General features: G+C 55.3%; 2 protein-coding genes and 1 pseudogene across 2 annotated transcripts in view; all 3 read right to left on the reverse strand.

The window, feature by feature from the left end:
- Positions 1-3,421, reverse strand: part of LOC114907655 (gametogenetin-binding protein 1-like) — a 79,396-nt gene extending 75,975 nt beyond the window's left edge. The window contains exons 1-2 of the transcript XR_003796757.1: positions 3,177-3,421; positions 259-2,938 (exon numbers count right to left, since the gene is read on the reverse strand). The gene's annotated coding sequence lies outside the window, so the exon portion shown is untranslated. The remainder of the gene's footprint in view (positions 1-258; positions 2,939-3,176) is intronic.
- An 859-nt stretch (positions 3,422-4,280) lies between these two features.
- On the reverse strand, positions 4,281-4,663 carry LOC114907562 (annotated as a pseudogene).
- A 2,939-nt stretch (positions 4,664-7,602) lies between these two features.
- The window catches only part of SYNGAP1 (synaptic Ras GTPase activating protein 1), a 29,177-nt gene continuing 15,554 nt past the window's right edge, over positions 7,603-21,225 (reverse strand). The window contains exons 8-17 of the mRNA XM_029244277.1: positions 19,300-19,926; positions 19,025-19,169; positions 18,663-18,807; positions 16,889-17,125; positions 16,553-16,754; positions 16,160-16,338; positions 14,039-15,113; positions 13,435-13,608; positions 12,098-12,303; positions 7,603-10,965 (exon numbers count right to left, since the gene is read on the reverse strand). Coding sequence (XP_029100110.1) covers positions 10,536-10,965; positions 12,098-12,303; positions 13,435-13,608; positions 14,039-15,113; positions 16,160-16,338; positions 16,553-16,754; positions 16,889-17,125; positions 18,663-18,807; positions 19,025-19,169; positions 19,300-19,926 — 3,420 coding nt within the window. The 3' untranslated portion in view covers positions 7,603-10,535. The remainder of the gene's footprint in view (positions 10,966-12,097; positions 12,304-13,434; positions 13,609-14,038; positions 15,114-16,159; positions 16,339-16,552; positions 16,755-16,888; positions 17,126-18,662; positions 18,808-19,024; positions 19,170-19,299; positions 19,927-21,225) is intronic.

Below are 21,225 nucleotides of genomic sequence, written 5' to 3' on the forward strand. Positions count from 1 at the left end.
GCTTCGGTAGTAGCTATGAACTCTCTGAGGGTAGAGTATAAGTCAGGGTCTAGTACAGTGCTTTGCAACAAATGTAGAACAAACCAAACAATAAACATAATACATGAAGTCAGGGAATATTATAGGTAAAAATGTGAACAACCCCTTAAAAAAAAGAAGACAGAGAACCAGTTAGGAGGTACATACCACACCACCAAAAAAAAAATTAATAAAAAAATAAACAAAACAGTTCAGACTCTGAAAAATAAGGCAACTTACCAGAAGTTATTCAGGGGCAGGTCAGGGCTGAGAATCTGGCCCACTGACATCCAGGACAGTGTTCTCTGCAGCAGTGTGAGACTATCCGATTCTTCCCCCATGAACATAACCCAGCCGCATAAGGAATATGTCCAAGTCTTTGCAACTCTGTTCTCACATCGTCTCTCCCATATAAATGACTCAATTCAGTCCACTGTCAGCTTAGCTTTCACGGCAAAGTTTATTTGAAGAAATTAAGAAACTTATGACAATCTCCCCATTCCAACATCTATCCTTCTGTGTGTCGACCAAGGGGCTGTCAAGTGTGGGTAGGGATGGAAAGGGAGGGGGTGTGGTCCCACTGTGCAGTTATTTCTCTAGTTTTCAGCATGTGCCGTCTCAGCCCTGAGTCCCTCTGACCATAGCCACTTCTTCAGAGCGGTGATTCTACCCTGAGAGTATTTTAGGTCAGTGGCCATCTCCTGAGTTCACTGGTCACATTCCAGTCAGTGTGATCAATATGGACGATCAGTGGTGGTCAAAGGTAGACAAGAGGGACTTCCCGGGCAGTCCAGTGGTTAAGACTCCGCGCTTCCACTGCAGGAGGCGTAGGTTGGACCCCTGGTCCGGGAACTAAGATCCTCTATTAAAGAGGGGTCTAAGTGACACATGGAATGCGCAATCTGTTAAAGTGCTCAACTACAACATACAACAAAAAAGGTGTTGCAAAATTACCTACTAGTGAGAAAGCAATTTATAATCTGAAGGGTTTCTGGAAAATTTTAACAGAAGTATAAAAGAAGACCTCTACTCACATAATTTCAGCAATGATGAGGGAGAGTAAAGCTTAGAGCTTAGTCTCCAGATTACCAGAACTCTGAGTCAAACATATCTCTAGATGGAGACCAGCTCCCTTAACTACTCACAGAGACTGAATGAAATATTTATCATAATTTTTCTTGCTAACTCCTCTCTCATCAAATAAACTTCTAATCTGAATTCCAGTTTCCTGTATGAAAAGAATATCTATTATGGGCAACTGATCGATTTACATATGGCCTGTGAACCACTTTCCTGTAGGGTAGTTAGCCAAAACCTGGAGTGAGATGAGAAATCAGTTTGCAAATCGGTCAGGTTGAAGCCCACACCCAAAAACAAGAGGTCCATAACATAGCTATCCTCTTGGCATAATTAACAAGATACAGGATTGCGGTGCCATAGTAGTGAGGGGTAAGTATCCAACAGCAGCAGTGGCTCCCTTGTCCTGGAAATTCGTGTATGGCCTCAGTAGTCACTTGTAAGTCCAGTGAGCAGTGGCCCAGCCCTGGCCCTTGCACAGGTCCCGGTGGCGAAGGAAACAGGCATGGACTCGGAACCGGCGGCCACAGTGAGGACAGGCATGCAGGGCTCCAGCGTGGGTCTTCATATGCTCTGTTAGATGGTGCTTCAGCTTGAAGCGCTTGTTACAGATGCCACAGCCAAAGGGCCGAAGGCTGAAGGTCAGCATGATGTGCCGGTCACGCTTTGGCTTCACTGCAAACCGCTTCCCACACAAACAACCAAAGCGTTTTCCATCTGCAGGGGGTGCCCCGCCTAGCTTCACAGGTCCATGCACAGCTTGCCCTACTCCCCCAGGTCCCCCACCCCCTGACAGGATTTCATTCCCATGAAGATCCACTGGTTTCCAGGATGGACCACCTCCTCCAGATGTTTGCCCTGCTCCTGAGGGCAGCAAGAACCCTAGCTCTCCATTCTCTTCAGTGTTCCCTCCTGGAAACACTTTGGTCTCCTCCTTTGTTCCTCCAGACTGAGTTCCACCTCCTGATATCTCCTCCTTGGGCTCAAAGGGTTCCTGCTTAATGTAGAAGATTTTGGGAGGCAGTACAGTATGAGGGGCAGGAGGCTCAGGTGGAGCACTCTCGCTCTCTGGAAGCCTGCAAGGAGTAGTGGATGTGGGCAGGGCGTGGGATGCAGGAGAGCGAGGAAAACCCCCTGACCCTCTCTGAGGCTGAGGAGTCTGAGAGGGTACTGTTGATCCCTGGTCCTCCTCATCTTCTTCTTCCTCCTCCTCCTCTTCTTCAACTTGAAGCTGTAACATATCTCCCAGTTCACTCCCCTCCCCTCCAACGGGGCTCTGGGTAGAAGCAGAAGACTGCGCCACAGTCTGGAAAGGGGAAGAGCGGATGCACCAGTCTCCTGGAGAGGATGTGGTGGAAAGAAGTGTGTGGAAAGGGGTCGCTCCCCGAGTTGAAATCCCACCACCTGAGTTTTCTAGTTCTCTAAGGATCTCTGAGCACTGATCTACCACTTGCCACATCTGGAGACCACTGGCCACGAGGAGGTGGGCAGGGAGAGCATCCAGTGGCAGACGGAGGTGCCCGGAATAAATGAGCTGGAGCAGCCCCTCGAAGGCGTCGGCTTCGATGACGCTGGGCAAGGTGAGACGTGGTGCATCCCCCAGAAGTAGTTTGTCGTGGAAGTAAGGAGAGGCAGCAGCCAACACCGCTTTGTGGGCCCTAAGTTCGCGGCCCTGCACCAGGAGGGACACGTCACAGAACTTTCCCTCCAGCCTGTGGCGGTTCAGGGCCTCCAGGAGTAACGAGCTATGCTGAGGGAACTCGATCTGGATCGTCCGTGGGGCTGGGTTGCAGGCCGGGGAGGGGGCTACGGGAGGCAAAGGCGTCGAGGTATCCATGGCCTCCTGGGGAAGAGAGAAACCCCAGAGGGGTCGAGTACAGGAGGTGAGGGGTGAGGTAGAGCCCGCGCGGGAAGAGGGCTGTGAAGGAAAGGGACGGGGTCACAGAAGCTCTGGATAAGGGGAACCGTGTCTCCTCAAACGCCCGCCTCCCCTGCCCCCCAACGTGTGAAAACTTTTCAGTCGGCGGCTGTTCGGGCAGATCAGTCCCACGCACTCCCCCGCCGAGAAAACGAAAACATACCACAACAAAACACCAACCGAGGTTTGAACTTCCAGGGCCTGTGGAGACTAGGAGGTCCTTCAGCCGCGAGCCGGACCTCGCCGGCCGGGTCGGCTTCTCCCCGCCGCTCCGCTCCCACTCACGTGCCCGCAGAGTCCGGCTCCAGGGGAGGCGCGGCCACCCGGAGACCGCCAGCGCCTGCCGCCCGGCTCTTCCCGCCGCCACGCCCCCGAGAGTACACACGCGGCCCGGCGTCCAAAGCGCCTCTGCAGCAACCGTACCTCCCCGGCCGGAAGCCACCGCCTCCCCGCCGGACGCGGACGCCGGGGCGCTGGGCGGTGCCAGGGAGGCAGCCAATCGGGGGACGCCGGCCTACAAGCCTCATGTTGATTGGTTGCGCGGGTGAGAAGGCGGTGCCCGCGAGAAGCCGCTGGCCCCAGCCGGGCCGCAGAAAGGGTGGGCGTGCGCTCCGGTGATTAAACTTAGCCCCCGCCTCTAGTAGGTGCTGAGAGGGCGAGATTAAGCGGGCACTTACTGTATGGGCTACGTATTGACCGCATCACCTTGTATCCCTCGGGCTTCGCCACCAGCGAGGTAGGTGTTTCCATCCCGTTTCCTCGGGGGAAACTGAGGCTGGCAAGTGGTGGCCCTGGGGCTGGACCGCATATCGCTGAGGCACCATGTTCTTTCCTCCATTCCGCACGGGAGCGTTTAAACTAATTTTTATTTTTCCTCTAGCAATTTAATAAACTTAATTTCTAGGTAATTTTTTTTTTAGATATTTAAAATACAACTTTATTCTGATTCTAAACGAAAAGGAATGGGAATGACAGTGACAAACAAGATTCCACCACTGAATATTGTGATGTGACTGTAGCACTCTTATATTTGAAACTCAAGGAGGAAACAACTGTGTTCCAAAACACAAATATGCAGGTCCCCAAAAAAATGTTTTTTTTTTAACTGCCACATTCACTCCGAAGCCCATTCATCTCCTTCAGCATCCCAAAGATTAAGCACATGTTCTGCTTATATAATAAAGTGGCAAACACCCTACACCACCGACATCACAGGACAGTTGCCTATAAAACTAGACTTCTGACTCTGGGCTCCAGCTTCACTTTCTCACGGGTCATCATGTTCATCCGGGAGGGCAGTTGTCTGAGCAACCTCTAGATCGTGCTCGTACTGCGCTGCCAACGCTGGATCCATGACCACCTCTGGTGGGGCGAGAGCAGGCATGGCGACGAACTCCAAGTTAGGGTCTCCGATCAGTTTTCTAGCAAGCCAGAGGAAGGGCTTTTCAAAGTTGTAGTTACTTTTGGCAGAAATGTCATAGTACTGAAGATTCTTCTTTCGGCTGAAGACAGTTGACTTTGCCTTAACCTTTCTGTCCTTAATAACCACTTTGTTGCCACACAACACGATGGGGATGTTCTCACACACTCGTACCAGATCTGTATGCCAGTTACGCACGTTCTTGTAACTCTCGATATTACATCAAACATTATAATGGCACAGAGCTTGGATATAATAGCCATTTCTCAGTCCACCAAGTTTCTCCTGACCAGCTGTATCCCATACATTGAACTTAATAGGTCCTCTGTTGGTATGGAATACAAGGGGATGGACCTCAACACCCAAGGTAGCTACATACTTCTCAAATTCACCAGTCAGATGATGTTTCACAGATGTAGTTTTACCAATTAGGTAATTATTTTTAAGGTACACGTAGATGTATACTAGGAATCTTTTATCAGAGAATGCTGCTGTTCTTTTTTTTTTTTTTAATGTTTTATTTATTTATTTAATGCTGCTGTTCCTTGACCTCTTTACTCCTTCGGGTTAAGTGGTGCAGTGGTGAGGGGAGAGATAGACGGAGTAAGTTTGGCCAGTGCAAAACCCCTACTCTAAAACAATAAATCTCCTCGCTGGTCGGGACAGCGATATTCTAGGGTGAAGACTACGGCACCACACAAGGATATACAGTTTCTCCTAGGCTGTCAGCTTCCTCTCAAAAAGCAGCTCGTCACCCTGCTGGTCCTCCTGGAGGTCCCAGCCTAGGAAAGTAAGCACAGTGATAAAAGAACAATCTCCGTTTATTAAACATGATTTTTCTGTTTCACCACACACTCCAGAAAAAAAGGAAATGGGGCTGGGAGTGGAGAAAAAGGGACAGTGGCTGGGGATAGAGTAGGCTGGGAGTGGGGTAGGGTGGGGAGGGAGAACGTGAAAACAAAATAAAACAGGTAGGAAGAACATCTCCCTACCCTTAAGGTGGTGGCCGGGGGAGGGAAGCATGGGGGGGAGGGGGCCAGGAAGCTCTGTACAGAGGGGTTGCCCCCAGCCCCCACACACACACCCTGGATATGTACAGTACAAACCCCAGATAATTACAACAGCCAAAGAAGAGAAGAGGAAAGGGAGTCCAGGGGTAGGGTCTGAGGTTGGGAAAGCAAGGAAAGGGCACAGGGATAAAATTTCACATATTTACAACTTTTATATAAGTATAAATTTGGCCCCGGCTGGGTGTATGTGTGTAGTGGGATGGGACTGAAGGGGAACTGTCCATACAAAAGAAAGAAGGGTGGAGTCTGGGAAGAGTCTCAATACCAAACGCAAGAAGGGATGAGGGGGCAAGGCTGGGTAGGGGACAGCAGTCAGGGAAGAGGGGGTGCCAAGGAGGGGCTTCTCCCCCCCTGTGACCTACCCACACCAAACCCCATCCATCCTACCTCCCCTATCCCGCCAGAGAGCTATGTACAGAGAAACACCGAAAAATTGTGGACCTGGCGGGAGGGAGGAAGGTGGAGGGAGATTGGGGAGGGGGGGGGGAGGATGAGAGGGAAGCCCAGCCCTGTCCTACCTCCCCCGGGGGACAGAGTCATGGAAGGGGGCCCTCAACACCCCTCCTCCAACACAGGTCCCCCCACCCTGGGGGAGAGAGACATGGCTTTTCCTAGAGTAAGTTCCCCCCTCCCCCTGGGAGTAGAGACCAAGAAAAGAGAGGGGAGGGGCAGCGGGGCTGTGTGTGTCAGGGTAGGGCAGATCAACTAGTCTGTCCTCCCCAACATACACCCGCTCCTAAACCCTAACCCCTCCCCCAAACCTCAATTCCGCCCCACCCAACACACTGGGGGAGGGGGGGGCACAAGCCCCCTCACCCCGCTCTGGGACCAGCCAAGAGCAGATCAGGTATGGGAAGAAGGGGAGACAACTCCCATTCCCCCCTTGCCACCCCCTCCCTGCCCCGGTGGCCCCTCCACCCCATCTGGGTTCTGGGTGGGGAGGGAGTAAATTTAAGAGTGGTAGGAGGAGAAGGAGTTTGTGCGTGCTGAGCCCCCCCAGACGCTCCTGAGAAATCAAGGGGTAATAGGGCCCCCTCACCTGGGGTCCCCTCCCCATAACAAGGGGGACAGGGGAGGCCAAAATGGGGCGGTGGAGGGGAGTTAGATTGTCAGCTCTGGTTACTGCTAAAAAATCACCCTGAAGTTGAAAGCTTGGAGGTGCCGCACCCCCACGGTGGGGTGAGGGTCTGTCCCCCAGTGCTCAGGGGAACGATGAGGCAGAGGATGGGGATAGCACCCCGGAGTGAAGGGGTCTGTGTGGGGTAGGTGGTGTCCTGGGGCAGGGGTTCCTGGGGGTCACAGGGGGAAGCACCCCAACAGGAAGGAAAAGGGAGCAGCTGAGGGTCCCTGCTCTCCCTCCTGGAAATGGTGCAGTGGGGGTGGGGGACTGGTGCCCCCCAGCGAGGCATTCAGGGAGGCAATCCCGCTGTCCCTCGGCGACGTCCAGTCCTGGTGGTTGGTGCCGTTCCAAGGTGGGGTGCACAGGGAGGGAGAAGGAGGTCTGTGATGCAGGGTGGGCTAGTGGTCTGCGGTGTTTCGGAACTCGCCGTTCTCAGTGATCTGCAGCCGGGGTGGGGGAGGTGGGGCTGGGGGGGGCCAGGCCGTTCCAAGGTGGGGCCAGCGTCACACGCGGGTTTGTTGGACCCAAGGGGGGAAGCTGCCTCTCCTGCAAGACACCAAAGAGGAGAGCGCGGACTTATTGAGACGCTTCGCGGGGGCCTGGGTGCCAGCTCCCTAGCAGTGGCCTCCCCCAGAACTGGCCCACTCCACAAACCACATCCCACCCCCTTCCCCCAGGACACCCCCACCCGCATCCTCCTCCTTCGTTTCTCACCTGTAGGAGAAGTTACATCTTCTGGGATCAGGGAGAAGAGAATCTCACCCCTGACTCCTAACAGGGGCCTTCAACCCAGGGAGTCACATCAGGAACCCAGTTCACAAGAAGTAAGTTTCCTATCTCACCCCCAGCCTAACCCTTGCATCTTCCCCTGCCCAGTGCCCCCCCTCCCAGGCCACCCCCAATCAGAGGTGGGAACTTTGTGTAGAGGGAACAAGGGGAAGCAGTACAGCAAAACCTCATTAATCCAAACCCCCATGGATTTGGGATTTTTTTTCATAATTTGAACAAAAACTGGGCTTGAGTTTTCCTTTATCTGTGAAGAAAGGGTGTGCTAAGCAAAATTAATAGTGGAAACGTGTATGTGGGAGGGAATATTTAACCTATACCAGAAAACAGACTTTTCAATCCTATCTACTCATTAACACATGCTCCCTGAGGGCCTCAAGTGGGAAAGCCTCGTTCATTGAGTTCTACTTACTGTATATAGTATGAAGACATGCATTTCATTAAATAGACACTGTCATTCAGTTTTGTCACTTATTCACAGTGGCCAGCTTCTCAAATATAACATTCCAAATTAGAGAGGTTTAACTGTACTGGGGGGAAAGGAAGGGGATTCAGGGAAGTGATGTGGGAAGGAGAAAACACTGTGGGAGGGGCCGCCTCTCGCTCACAATAACGGCAGGAAGGAAAGGACTAGGAGCTTCTGCAGAGACACAGCATGCCCCAAGCTCTGCATCCCCAGGAAACAGAAGGGCTTCATTCCTTTCCACCCCCACACTCCTTTCATTCCCTCACCCTGGGCTCCCAGTTAGAGGGTAAGGGGTACCAAACCCTACTCCCACCCCTGGTCCTATTCTACCCCTTCCTACCCCTTCCTGGACCAACTCCTGGCTCCTCCCCTCAGCTCTGGCTTCTGTTCCTCTGCTGGGAGAGGAGAAGAAAGCCATGTGTTCTACACTTTGGGTTGCTTGCTTAGGCTTTTAAAAATACAGGCACATAATTAATTTTTATGTTAATGGCTGAGTTGCAGAGGGACCAATACCTGAAAGGGGTTTAGAGAATGTGTCCAAATTATTTCCTGGACCATAGGGCATTGAATCCTGGCAACCTAGCTGTGTCTGACAGAATCTCTAAAAGATATAAAAACACTCCAAGCAGAGGCTCCCAGGTCATCTCTCCTCATCTCTCAGAAGGTCACCCAAACCCAAGATTTAAGCAAAGCCACCCTCTTAGCTTGCCTCTCCCACACTTTCCACAGCCAGCAAGAGAGGAAATCCTGTATGGTAGGGTATCCTGAGTGTGGCAGGACAGCAGGGGAAGGAAACCTCAGATTCCCTTCCCTCTGCTTGTCTGCTGGCAACAGCACACAGGCATGCCCCCAACACCCCCATGGACCCAAATTTAGAAAGGAGATAAATTAGGGTGCCATTATTCATTTTACAAAAGAATTCACCACAGGAGTCCTTTAAATGGTGAGGTCCCCTGGTGCCTTGCAGCATCTGTTTTTAACTCACCAACTACTTTGACAGAAAGGCCGGGCAGGCAGAGAGTTAAAATTACAGTGTGAGGAGACACTGCCCACTGCAGATCAATCCCGCAGAAAATAAAGCATCTCAGAAGTGATGTCAGTGGCTGACTGGTTCCCATTTACTGGCTTTTCAGGTAGGATTCTGTGTCCAGCAAGGCCACTGGGTGGCGGGAGAGGGGGAGTGAGTGGCATTAGCAGCCCAGGGCTGTGAGCACTGACGAGAGGTTATTTAATCTGCTGGTTCTGGCATCTCTGCCTGGAATCAACATGGCTACAGAGCCCACGATCTTATTTAGGAAGACACCTCCCCCCACTTCCAACTCCCAATGCCACATGCACCAGTCCACATCCTAACATCTGTCAAGGTTCCTTTCTCGCTCCTCCTTGCTCCACTCACCCTTACTGTCCCGACATCTGAACAGCATCCTTTCCCAGCACCCCAAAGTCTCCCTTAATTAATTACCCACTCTTAATTCCCACCCAATGGGGCTGAATAGGAACCCCAGATGCCTTCTACCTCACAGGTGTAAGAAAGGAGAAAGAGAATCAGGTGAGGGGTGGGAGGAAGGAGGGCTCTCTACAGAACCAAGGTGTGGGAGAAGGAAGAGGAAACCCCAGCCTACCTGCTGCAGCCAGCACAGCCCCTTTAGCCAGGGGCCCCCAACCCAGCATCACCACCACCCCTTTAACAAACCCTGACCCCAACATCCCAACCCCCAAGGACGCTTTGGTGAAATGGGGGGTGACAGACATACACTGGAGAGGTAGAGGAGGAGGACTGAGAGTCAGGAGGAGGCCGCGGGGAGGTGTGTAGGAAGGGGAGTGTGATCTGGGGGATGTGCGGGCCATCTAGGGTAAGGTGCTTGGTACTGGTCAGGTATCGCTCAACAGTTCTGGGAGGCGGCAGGAAGTGCTCTTGGGACAATGCCTGGGGAGACAGGTCTGTGCAGGAGGTGTCCGGAGGGTCGGGCCTGTAGAGGTCCTCGGGTGTGGGGGGCAGCAGTGAGCAGGGGAGAGGCTCCGGAGAGTCAGAAGGGAGTGGGCTTCACGACCAACCTGCAGTGGTCCGGAGTCACCTCCCCCTGTGTCCTCCGCCCGTGGTCAAAGCGGAACCAGGAGAATTACCTGATGAGGAGCTGCAGGGGGAGAGAGTGGGGTCATGGGGTCAGGAGCCTTGGTGGTGCTGGGGGGGAAGCCTGGAGGTCAGAGCAGAGGAAAGAGGAGCATGGGTGGGAAGTGAGCAGAATTGGGGGAGAACGAGGGGTTAAGGGGGCAGGAGGGAGGTCCTAAAGGTTGGCTGGTGAGAGAGAGGAAGAGCAGCCAGGAGCTGGAGAGGCCAGTCAGGAGTGAGGACCACAGGGAGAGGCAGGCCAAAGAAGGCGGCTAAGCCTTCAACACCGAGGGAAGGAAGGGAGAGCTTACAGGACAGGGGGCTTTCAGGATCTGAGGAGTCGGGAAGAGGAGGCCCAGTGGCGGCTGTCAAGGAGTGATGGGGATTGCGGGGCCCAGAGAACAGCGGTGACGAGTACCCCAAGTCCCCAGGGCACCAGCCGGAGCCTGGGGACACTAGCACTCCTACTGCCCTGGGCTCTGTTCTAGCAAACTGCAGCCTCTGGCCCTCCTGTCCCGAGAGGAGCTCAGAGGAAGCCAAACTCCCTGACTCACACAGGGGTGGGCCCAGCAGGGGCAGGGGTCCAGGAACTTGGTGGGGTCTGAGGTTCTGGGAGAAGGTCCTGAAACGCAAACAGAAGTGGGAAAGGCAGGGTGGGGTGGCACGGCAGGGGAGGGGGGCTGACACTGCTGGGAGTGACAAAGGCACAGACAATGGGATGAAAATGGGGTCGCTTGGGGGCTGCCGGGAGCAGCCAGTGGACAAACGGAGAACAATGGGAGAGACGGATGGTGATGGGGCTGGGGTGGCTGGTGCAGTGACTGCACGAAGGACAGTGGGATGGATGGGGATGGGACACGGAGAAGATAAATGACATTGTAATTTCCACCTGAGCGTCGAGCAGCCTCTTCTTGGGTTCGGGCAGCGGCTCAGCCATGGCGGGGTGCTCCCGGCGCAGCTCCTCCTCCACCAGCATCAGCCTGAAGGGACGGGCTTCAGTGGGGTTAGTGGCGGGCACGGGCGCGGAGCCTGCCTGGGGAGCTCACGATCCCGGGGAACCCCACAGCTCTCTGGAAAAGCCTTGGGCATCCTTCTCCCCCGCGCTCAGAATCCCTCCATTGTTCTGACTCCAAAAGACGCCCTGTCATTCACCTTCCTTTCAGGGACGCTCGCACCTCCCTGCTAAGTATGCGTTTCTGTGCCTCAGAGACCCCCTACCTACCACCAGGCACCCCGGCCCTCTGCGCTCCCACTCAGGACCGTGCTGTCCCTCACACCCTGTGGCTGAAGACCTGGCTTCTCCATCCCCCACCCCACCTCACCGAAACTAGGCCATCTCCAGGGCAGCCCCTAGACACCCCTCGCCCAAGAGGGGTCTCTACAATCATCATTCCCGGACTCTCCTTGCCTTCTGTGAAGATTCTTAAGGTAACTTCTCATAAAGGATATCAAAGCAGTGGTTTTCAAAAAGGTTTCCAGTCAAACCTTTTTCTTCTAATTAATCTTACTCAAAAATACATTTAGAATGCGTGGAAATGGAGCTGGCTCTGGTTGGAGTGGGGGTCCTACCCAGTTCTCAAGCTAACTGATCCCCTTGTTGAGGCACCTCCTTGGAGCCCAGGGCTTGACAGAGCACAGGCTATAACAAGCATCATTTACTTTCTGATGGAATACCTTTCCACGGCTGCAGAGGAGGGTGGGCCCAGGATGGGACGGTCAGGGGCTACTATGGTCAAGGGACCCCTGCTTAGATTTGGGGTGAACATTACAGGCTGAGTTGAGAATAACCAGTGGGGAGTCCCAGGCTAGGCCAGGTCCAGACAGAGAGAGATGGTTGGACAGTAAGAGGTACATTTTCCAAGGGCTTCAGAAGTTACTCTACTAGGAGAGAGATCAGGGTTTAGTAAAGGGACATTTAATGCACTAAGCGGGAGGTTTCTCTCCATCTGGTGATGACGGAGTGGGTGACAACCCTGGGAGGAGGGTAGTGGGCTTTCCTCCTGGTGTCCTGCGTTGGGGGATGGGGGATGGTGGTTGGGGGCTGGGGGGAGCTCGCTGGCCCTCTTCAGCCTCAGGCTCTCCCTTGCCACTCCTCCCCGGGCCGCCCCTCACCTGCCAATGATGCTCTTGATCTGTGAGTCCTTCTCTGCCTGCTGCTGCCTTAGCCTCTTCTCGCTCTGTTCCAGCCGGGCCTGATACTGCATCAGGATTTTGCTGGTCTGTTCTTCCTGGGACAGCAGCCTCCGCTCATACTCTTCCAGCTTCCGGTTGGACATGTGCAGCCGCTCCTTCAGTGAGTGGATCTCCTCCTCATACTCCTTCACCTGCCCGCCGGGCACACGACCCCGCACTGTGAGGGGGGCTGTGCCTGACCCCACCACCCAGCCTGTACCCCTGCCTGCCAAGCACAGCCGCCATGTGGTGAGGGACACCCCACCAGCCTCCTCCAGCCCTTCTCTGCCTGTTGGTCATACACACACACACAACTGGCCTTTAAGAAGGCCCTTCCGTGGGGCTGAGGCTCCCTCAAGATGGAGCAAAATGGTGGACTCTCCCACCCTAGAGAAACACACATGCCCTCACATGTGCATCTGGACACAGGAGGACCCACACAGGAGCCTAGACAGACTCACGGACACACGTGGAATGCATTTTGGCCTCAGCTTGTTAAATGGTGCTGTAAATAATTTATTATAAGGCCTGAAGATATTCTCTTAGCTCAAGTCCATCTACATCAATCCCAACATTTTCCTTTGCTCAGAGACCACTTCTCCCCAAAAGCCTCTCTGCTTCCCCAAGTTGCAGTCATGTATTCTGTATATATAATCTAACCCTGTAGCTACCCTCTTCTTCAGGGTCCTTGCAGCAACGGCTCCCAAGGAACTTTCTGCTAAGTGTGTGAAGGCCAGAGCTCCTGCTGACTTTTGCTCGGGACCACCACCAGCTGAGAGTCTGGACAGTCTTTCCACACGTGGGCCAATACACACCACCCTCCCCCTAACCACCAACCCTCTGTCACCGATGCCCACGGAACAGTGACTGGGTAAGCCATGCATGGGTCCTGGTATGACCACTCTGCCCCTCGCCCAATGTACAGCACCCACTGCTAGTGAAGTACCTTCCCCTTTCCTGAGAAGTCACAGGAGCCAGGGCTTCAACATGTTCTCCCCGGGGAAGAACACAGAGACAGCCTAATATAGAGCATGCTTTTCCCCAGACAGTCTATGATGTGTGTAACCCAAAATAACAGAGTTGAAATGGGTTTTTCAATGGACTGTATCTGGCCTCCCCTGACAGACTGAGGGCTTCTCAGGAGAAGACATCGGGTCTTTGTCCTTTCTTTTTCATCGTAACTACCTGACCACAGATGTTGCCCTTGGAAGGGACTAGAAGCCTGCCCTGTGGGTAAAGGGTAAGACAGGGTTTGGGGCAGGGAGGGCCCTGCGTACCCTATCCAGCCGGCTCTCGTCCATGGACTTCGAGTATTCCTTGAGCTTGTACTCTTCCCGCTCGATGTGGGCGCTCTCGATGTCAGCTGACAGATGAGGCATGTTGGAGACCCAGGCCACCGTTCGCTCGGAGGCTGGCATCGTGGGGTTCAGTGTGGATGGCGTCTGAGAATGCTGGGACAGGGCAAGGTGGGGGCAGGAGAGAGGGAAGGTGGGAGGAGGCGGAGTGCTTTTAGAGGGAGGGAGCACTGCCCAAAGAGACGAGAGTCCCCTTCCTGTCCCCCGCACTAGATGAGAGTCCCCAGCCTGTCCCCTGCACTAGCACCCATCACCTCGTGAAAGCTATATTAGTTATTCATCATATCTCCCCTCAGGAGCCCCATGAGGGCAGGGAGTTTTGTCTGTCGTTCACTGCCAAGTGCACAGTGCCTAGAACAGCACGTGGCGCAAAGCAAGCCCTCTATGGACATTTGTTTAATGAATGAAAGGACGTGAGAAAATTGTAACTTCAAACCACAGTCTCTGTTCTACCACCCCCCCCAACCCGTTTCCTTCTTCCCTCCCTGCTCTTCACCCCTCCGGCCTTCCTCCCACCCCCACCTACCTGCTTGGTGATGGAGGGCTTGAGCCCCCCACCCCCTCCGCCGCCGCTGCCCCCGCTGCCCCCAATGCTGCCCTCTTTGCTGAGGCTCTGCTGCCGCGGACGGGCAGGGCCATAACTTGGCTCCGGCGACTGCAACAGGTTCCCGCTGGACGGCCGGGGTTTCTGGGCAGCGCTGACTGTCAACTGCTGAGACTTGCCCCTCTGCAACGGAGGCGGCTGGCCCCCGCCACCCCCGCCGCTGCCCCCACCGCCGCTCCCACCTCCAGGCCCTGGGGGAACGGGCCTCTGGGGACCAATGGTGATCTGGGGTGGAGACAGCATGTGCTGCAGGTTGTCCTGGAGTGAGAGCTGCCGACGGGTGAAGTCAGTGCCAGAGGGTCCAAACTCATCACTGTAGCTGTGGCTGTGGAGGATGGAAGCAGCGGGGGGCTTGGGGACCCCTGAGGAGAGGTCTTCGCTCTTGCTATAGCCATGGAATGGGGCGAAGGTGTCCCCTGGGGGCTCTCCACCTCGGTGGTGGTGATGGTGGTGATGGTGGTGATGGGAGGAGGGTGGACCGTGGCCTCCGCCCCCTCCGTGGCCCCCTGGGGGGCCTGGCCCATCAGCAGCCATGTGGAAGAGAGGATTCTGGAAGGAGAGGGGTATGCGCAGTTGCTGGGCAGGGACACCGTCCGTGGTGACGCCCATCTGGCTGAGACGCATGCCGGCCGCTGTGATGGATGAGCCGCTCCCCTGGGAGAGGCGGCCAGCAGGTGCGGGCCGCAGCCCCAACGCCGCAGTCAGGGAGGCCTGGCTCGAGTGCAGCAGGTCCCCTACGGCTGCCAGGTTGGACACACTGCTGCTGTTGAGGCGGCCACCGGGCCCGTCACCCTGCAGGTCCAGCATGGAGACGCTCTTGTTGACACTCAGCATCTTCTGCTCCGGTTCTGTGATGTCCGAGCTGCTCGTGCAGTACGCAGGTGAGGACCGGGCCAGGGGTGGGCGGCTGACATAGAACAGGTCTTTCCCCCCACCAGGCGGCGGTGGGGGGGGCTTTTCCTTGGTTGGGGAGGGGAGGCGAGCCATGTCCATAGAGCTGCAGGAAGGGAAGCGGGCACACGAGTGGGAGGTAAGACCCAGGCTACTAGCAGTAGAGCCTCTGTGGTCCAGCATAGGCCTGGGGTGAAGAGTGGGACCCGCAAGGAAGGGCTGAGAGCTGACGTTTGCAGCTCGGGAGAGGGCAGGCAGGCTGGGGGGATGGGAGGGAGGCCTGGAGAAGGGGAGATGGGGCAGCAGGAGGAGGCATGAGGGGCAGGTCTGGGCAGATGTGGAGGAGATGAGGGCGCATGGAGGAGAAGAGGAGCGGAGGGAGGTGATGGCCACTGGAGTCGGGGTTGGCGGGGGAGCAGACAGGAGAGGAGAGGGCGGGGGAGGGGAGAGCCCCTCACCTGTTGAGGCCTCGAGCCATGAAGGACTGAAGGTCGATGGAGCTGGAGAGAGATGGGAAGAGGGACGAGCACAGACAGAGAGAAGGAGAGAGGCAGGTGGAAGTTGGGGATGTGTGCAAGGAGAGGCGGGGATGGTGGGATGGGTATGGTATCATGGAGGGAGAGATGCGGGCAGAGGAATGAGCAGGATGGTCATCAAAACAACGAGCGGCAGCTGTGGCTCTGTGCGCCTCCCAGCCTGGAGGCTGTGGTGGGGAGGCTCTGCGGGGTAGGGTCCAGGGGCTACTGCTGTAGTGCTGAATCGGGGCAAGGTCTGAGGGGTCCTGGTGGCGGGGCTGGGGATGGTGCTGCTTTACCAACTAATACAGAGCTATCTGAATGTTCTGACACCAGGTGGCTGGTCCAAGTGTACAGGCTGAACACCAGCTCTGAGCAGGGAGAGGGACCTCCTAGGCTTATGCCAGGCTGGAGCTGGCAGAATCTCAGCATGTTTTGGGGGGCTCTACATTCCTTGCTCCCTCTGGCTTGCAGCTAACTACTAACTGGACCTGTCTCCTTACCATTCTCTCTGAGAAAACGCTTCTCTTTCCTTTCTTTCAAGCCCTCGAGAAAGGCACATGGGGCCCAGTGGAGTGTATCCAGGACAGAAGCATAAGGGCGCCTAGGGCACAGGCCTGGGGTCCTGGGTGCTCACCTGTTGAGGTCCCGCATCACGTAGCCCTGCATCTCGGCCGAAGGGCCCCGCAGCACCACAGGCTGAGGCCGGGGCCGCTCGCTCTGACGGCTTGGCTGCCGTTGGATGTTGGGGTTCCTCAGAGCTGTGCTGATGTCGTTGAGGAGCCGGGGCAGTGGGCCCAGCTTCAGGAGGGCTTCCTGGAATGGGGAGGCTATTACCTGCGGGCTAATAGCCCAGCTTTAAGGGAGCCTCAGAGAGTTCAGGTAGAAGGAGTCTGAGCTGAGGAAGTGGCATTGGAAGTGGCAGTGACATGTCTGGGAACAGGAGGGGGGAAGAATCTGCACAGGGGGTGGTCTCCGGGCCACAGGAGCCTCTGGCGACCTGAGGACGGGCCAAGGGGCCTATGCTCACCTTGCTGAGCTGGGGCAGCACCTCCCAGAGCAGGGCGTGCAGCGTGGAGAGCTCTCGGCCCAGGTCGATGTAACCCTCAAAGCTACTGCTATTGGTCAGTGTGTCCAGGTTGGAGATCTCGTACAGGAACTGCTGCATGGAACCCCACTCCAGCTCCAAAAACTCGTTCATGAAGCCCAGAAAGTCCTCCTTTGAGGTAAACCTGGCCAAAGCATCCAGAAGGTACAGGTCACACCCAGAAGGCCTCCAACCCACGCCTGTCTCTAGGGACTCGGGAGACCGACCCTTCCTGCCCACTCCAGCCCCGTCTGACACCCAGCCTGAGGCTTCCCTCACTTGGAAAAGTTGGCCAGGTTCTGGATGACCTTGGCGATGAGGGTGAGGGTTCGCGAGGTCTGCTCATCTGGGTACTCCTGCATGAGCCCAAAGAGACTGGGTGACATGATGGCCGGGCAGAGGAAGCGCAGGAAGAGCGAGGCGCTGATCAGCCGGTCTGCGATGTCCTCCCGGCCCCTCTCTGCGCAGCGCAGCCGCCAAGACGCAAACACCTCCTTCAGCTCCCTCGGGAACACGCTGAGGGGACGGGGTGGGGAGACAGAGAGAGAGAGAGAGAAAGAGAGAGACCGGGACTGAGCCCCAGAGACCCTCAGCTTCCACGGAACATGCTGAGGGGGGTGGAAGGAGGTGAGGGTGTGGAACCCTCACAGAGGTGAGAGCGACAGGGAGGGAGGGAGGGCGGGAGCGCAGGAGAAGGACAGGAGGCTGCTGGAGGAAGAGGGCTATGGCAGAGGGAACAGAGGGGACAGACAGGGTAGGGAGAGAGAATGGAGGGGAGAGGAGGTGAGGGGAGAGGGACACGTGGGAGAGAGACAGGGGCAAGTGTGAGAGAGACAAGGAGAGGAGGAGAAGAAAGACACCAGGGAGAGACAGAGATGGGAGAGAGATGGAGGGTCACTCGAGGTACAGGGAGCTCGGACCCCCCAACTCTTCTGGATTCCAGGGAAATGGGGATGGAGGTGTCCCAAGCATGATCCCCAGTCCCTGGAATGGCTCAGAGCTCACTCTTCCCACCTCCCTGGTCCTCCTCTTCAATGTCCCATTGACACCTTAAACTCTAACTGGTGTAAAGTGAGCTCAGCATCGCCCCCCACATCTCCAACCTCCACTGGGCTCCCCCTCCTGACTCCCCAGTTCTGTCAGTGAGGCCACCGGTCTCCCAACCACCAGCCTCATGGCCTTGGGAGTCGTCCTTGCTCCCCACAGACATGCCCCCTCCTTTCCAATTACCCAGTGACTCCTGGTGATCCTTCCGCAGAGGGTCCTTACAGTAGCCCCTTTCTACTTTTCCTGCTACCATCCTGATTCAGGCTATGATTTCCATGCCTGAACCATTAACAACAATCCCCAACTAGCCTGGACTTCATCCTCCCTACTCCAGCCACCTGCCACACCCACCTCCATTTAAGAATTAACCTTCTCAATCATGATACTGCTTGGCATCCCACGACCTACCAATGAGCTCCAACTCCTTTACCTGGCAGCGGAGGCCTTCAGATTCTAACTCTCCTCGCCCTGTCCAGACACGTCTCCCATCACTCTGCACTGTGAGCCACACACTCCACTAAACTACCTCTGCCTGCTGTCCCAGGACCTCGCACCTTCACGCGTGGGCCTGTTCCACAGCCTTCTCCCGAAACGTCTTCTCAGCCCACCATATCTATACATCAGAACCTGACCTAGTCTTCCAAGCACAGCCATGGGGGCACCTCCTCCACGAAGCCTTCCCTGCTTATCTCAGTCAAAGATCTGCCTTCTCTGACCTTATGTTGCATTGCGGAGGCGTGGGGAGGGGGTACCTTCACTTGGAACTTAACACATACTGTACCGTTCTGTGGCTTTCTGTGTATCTAATCTGTCCCTACTCATTCTGGTGCAGGTCCTCTGAGGGCAGGGGCCAAGCCTCATGGCTCTCTGTCTGCTCTACAGCACCAAGTACAATGCTTTGCCCATAACTGGTTCTCAGTCCTCTTTGAAGATGGACAGATGGATGAACAGATGAACACACGACTCCCCCAACCCTGTCCCCCCAACCCAGGGTTCCCAGTCTCACCAATGGGAGTTGACCACCTTGCACAGGGCCAACTCACAGCACATCCGCAGGTTGGCCTGGTGCTCTGCCAGACTGGACGCCGTGCACTTGATGGGGTCCACCTCACAGTTCTCCTCAGATTCATACAGAGCACGGATGAATTCCCCTGTGGAGATGGGGGCACAGCGGAGGGCGGTCACACTTCCGAAGGGCAGGGACAGGGGCTGCCAGGGTTTGGGGAATCTTAGAATCAGGTTGGAGGGGGCACTGGGCCCAGAAGCATCAAGCTGAGGCAGGGTGGACTTGGGGTCTGGAGTAGCTACATTTAGGGCTGGGGTGGGCATCTGGCAGGTTTAGGAAGAACACCTGTGGGTAGGCCATACCGATGGCATCCTTGAGGTATTTCTGACCAATCAGTCTCATGTACTCTTCTATGGCTTTAGTGGCGAGCGTGTTCTCGCGGAATATGAGGTGCTCCCGTTCCATGAACCGGTCCACCTCGGACATGGCCATGTCTGAAAGGAAGTCCTGGGGGCCAGGAAAAGCCAAGGGTCAGCCTCTGTCCAACCCAAGCTCATGAAGACAGATGTGCCCTACCCTTACTATCCCCACGAGTGTGCACTCCCAGGTCACCTTGTCCTGAGGGCCTAGTACTCACCTTGGCCTTGCCCGTACTCTGCAGGATGTGAACCAGCGCGCTGGCGACCTCCTCCTTGCCCTTGACATTCAGGGCGGGTTCCAACACCGCACACAGCATCCGATAATGGTTGGTGACATACTCTGCAAACTCCTTATACAGCTCCATGGGCAGGATGCTCATTGTCTGGTAACGCGCTTTCAGCCGCACAGCCGGGCAACCTCCTTTGCCCTTGCCCCCTGAGCCCCCCCCTGGGCCCCCTCCCCCTCCCGAGCCCCCCATACCCCCGGAGCCCCCACTGCCTGTCGGCAGGGTCACGGGGTACCACTGCTCTGTGAAGTGGCGCCCAGCCAGGGTGGCCACAGGCACAGTCACCAGGCCGACATAGCCCGCCTTGTCCTTCTTGCGCTTTTTGTCTGAGTCACGGTACAGGTGCAGCCGCAGGGCCCGGACGGCTGGCAGGTTGTTGAACTCGAAGTGCTCGCCCCAGAAGACGGTGTCCCCCGAGGCCGAGCGGGGCTTGGAGGTGGTGCGTGCATACAGCATATCATCCAGGCAGAGCTCGCAATAGTACCGCTTCTTGGGGGGCAGTTCCCGCGCCTCTATGATCCACAGCTTCAACACGTTGTCCACCCGGCGGCTGTTGTCCTGCCAGGGTAGGGCGGGCGCGGCAGATGAAGGGGAAGGGACAGAGAGACAGAGACACCAAAAGAGGAGAGACGGTGAAAAAGCCAGATAGTCTCCGACACCAGCAATCACAGGGCTGAGAAGGCGTGTGCGGGATTAAACCGGGTCACCCCAGAATTCATATTTTATAGTCACATTAAGTGACTATAGTCACTTAAGACATGGTCGTACTGGATGAGGGTGGACCCTAAATCCAATGACTGGGGTCTATATGGAGAGGGAGATTTGGAGACCAGAGACACAGGAGGGGAGATGACGATATGAAGATGAAGGCAGAAAGTGCACAGATGCAGCAAGAAGTCAAGGGATGCCTGAGACTGCCGGCAACCACCAGAAGGTATGAAGAGACAAGGGAGGATTCTTCCTAGAGCTTCTGAGGGAGCAAGGCCCTGCTGACACCTTGATTTTTGACTTCCAATCTCCTGAACTGTCAGAGAATAAATTTCTGTTGTGTTAAGCAGTCCAGAGAGTGGTAATTTGTTACAGCAGCCACAGGAAACTGATACAGAGGGAGCTCATACATCAGACGACAGAATTAGTACTGAGAAAAGATTTTGAAAGCTAGAATAATAAACCCAAAATATTAAGGTGGAATTTGAACAGGATAACTGAGGAGTCCTTTAAAGACAATCGGAAAATAATTGCAAAATATGCATAATTGCAGCAGGTGAGACTATACAGTTAGTGTGAAAAGGGCCTGGAGGATGACAACGACCAGTGAGGCTCAGGTGATGCTGCAGTGTGAAAAGAGCCTGGTGTTTGTACTCTGCATGGGGCAGATCACATCCAGCATCTTGGGTCTAGTTTTTAAGAAGAACATTGACAAACAAGGTTCCCACAGAGGAGGCCACGAGGACTGTGAGCTCACTGGAAACTGGGAAACAGAGAACAGCTCACGGAACTGGGAGCATTCCTCCTGGGAAGAACACAAACTCAGAATTTTTGAGCCAAAGGGACCTTATAGATTATGTAGTTCAACCCCATTCCTACCAGTCATACAGAGAGGAAACCAAGGTCTAAAGACTCATCTACCTGACAAATCTATGTGTCCTGCAGAAACACTGCAAGCCGGGGCCAGGCGCCCACCTGTCAGGGTATTAGTGGGACATCCCTGCTTGCAGGGAAGATGCACCAGAGGACTTCCAGAGCCCCATCAGTTCCATAAGTCTATGATTTCTATGGTAGGGAAACATCATAAGGTAGAAAGAAAGGAAAAAGAAATGGGGGACTCAGAGGAAAATGGGGGTCCCCTCCTCCTTG

This window comes from Monodon monoceros, unplaced genomic scaffold, assembly GCF_005190385.1.
Source record: "Monodon monoceros isolate NGI ecotype Baffin Bay Population unplaced genomic scaffold, NGI_Narwhal_1 Super_Scaffold_3, whole genome shotgun sequence".
Taxonomy (NCBI): Eukaryota; Metazoa; Chordata; class Mammalia; order Artiodactyla; family Monodontidae; genus Monodon; species Monodon monoceros.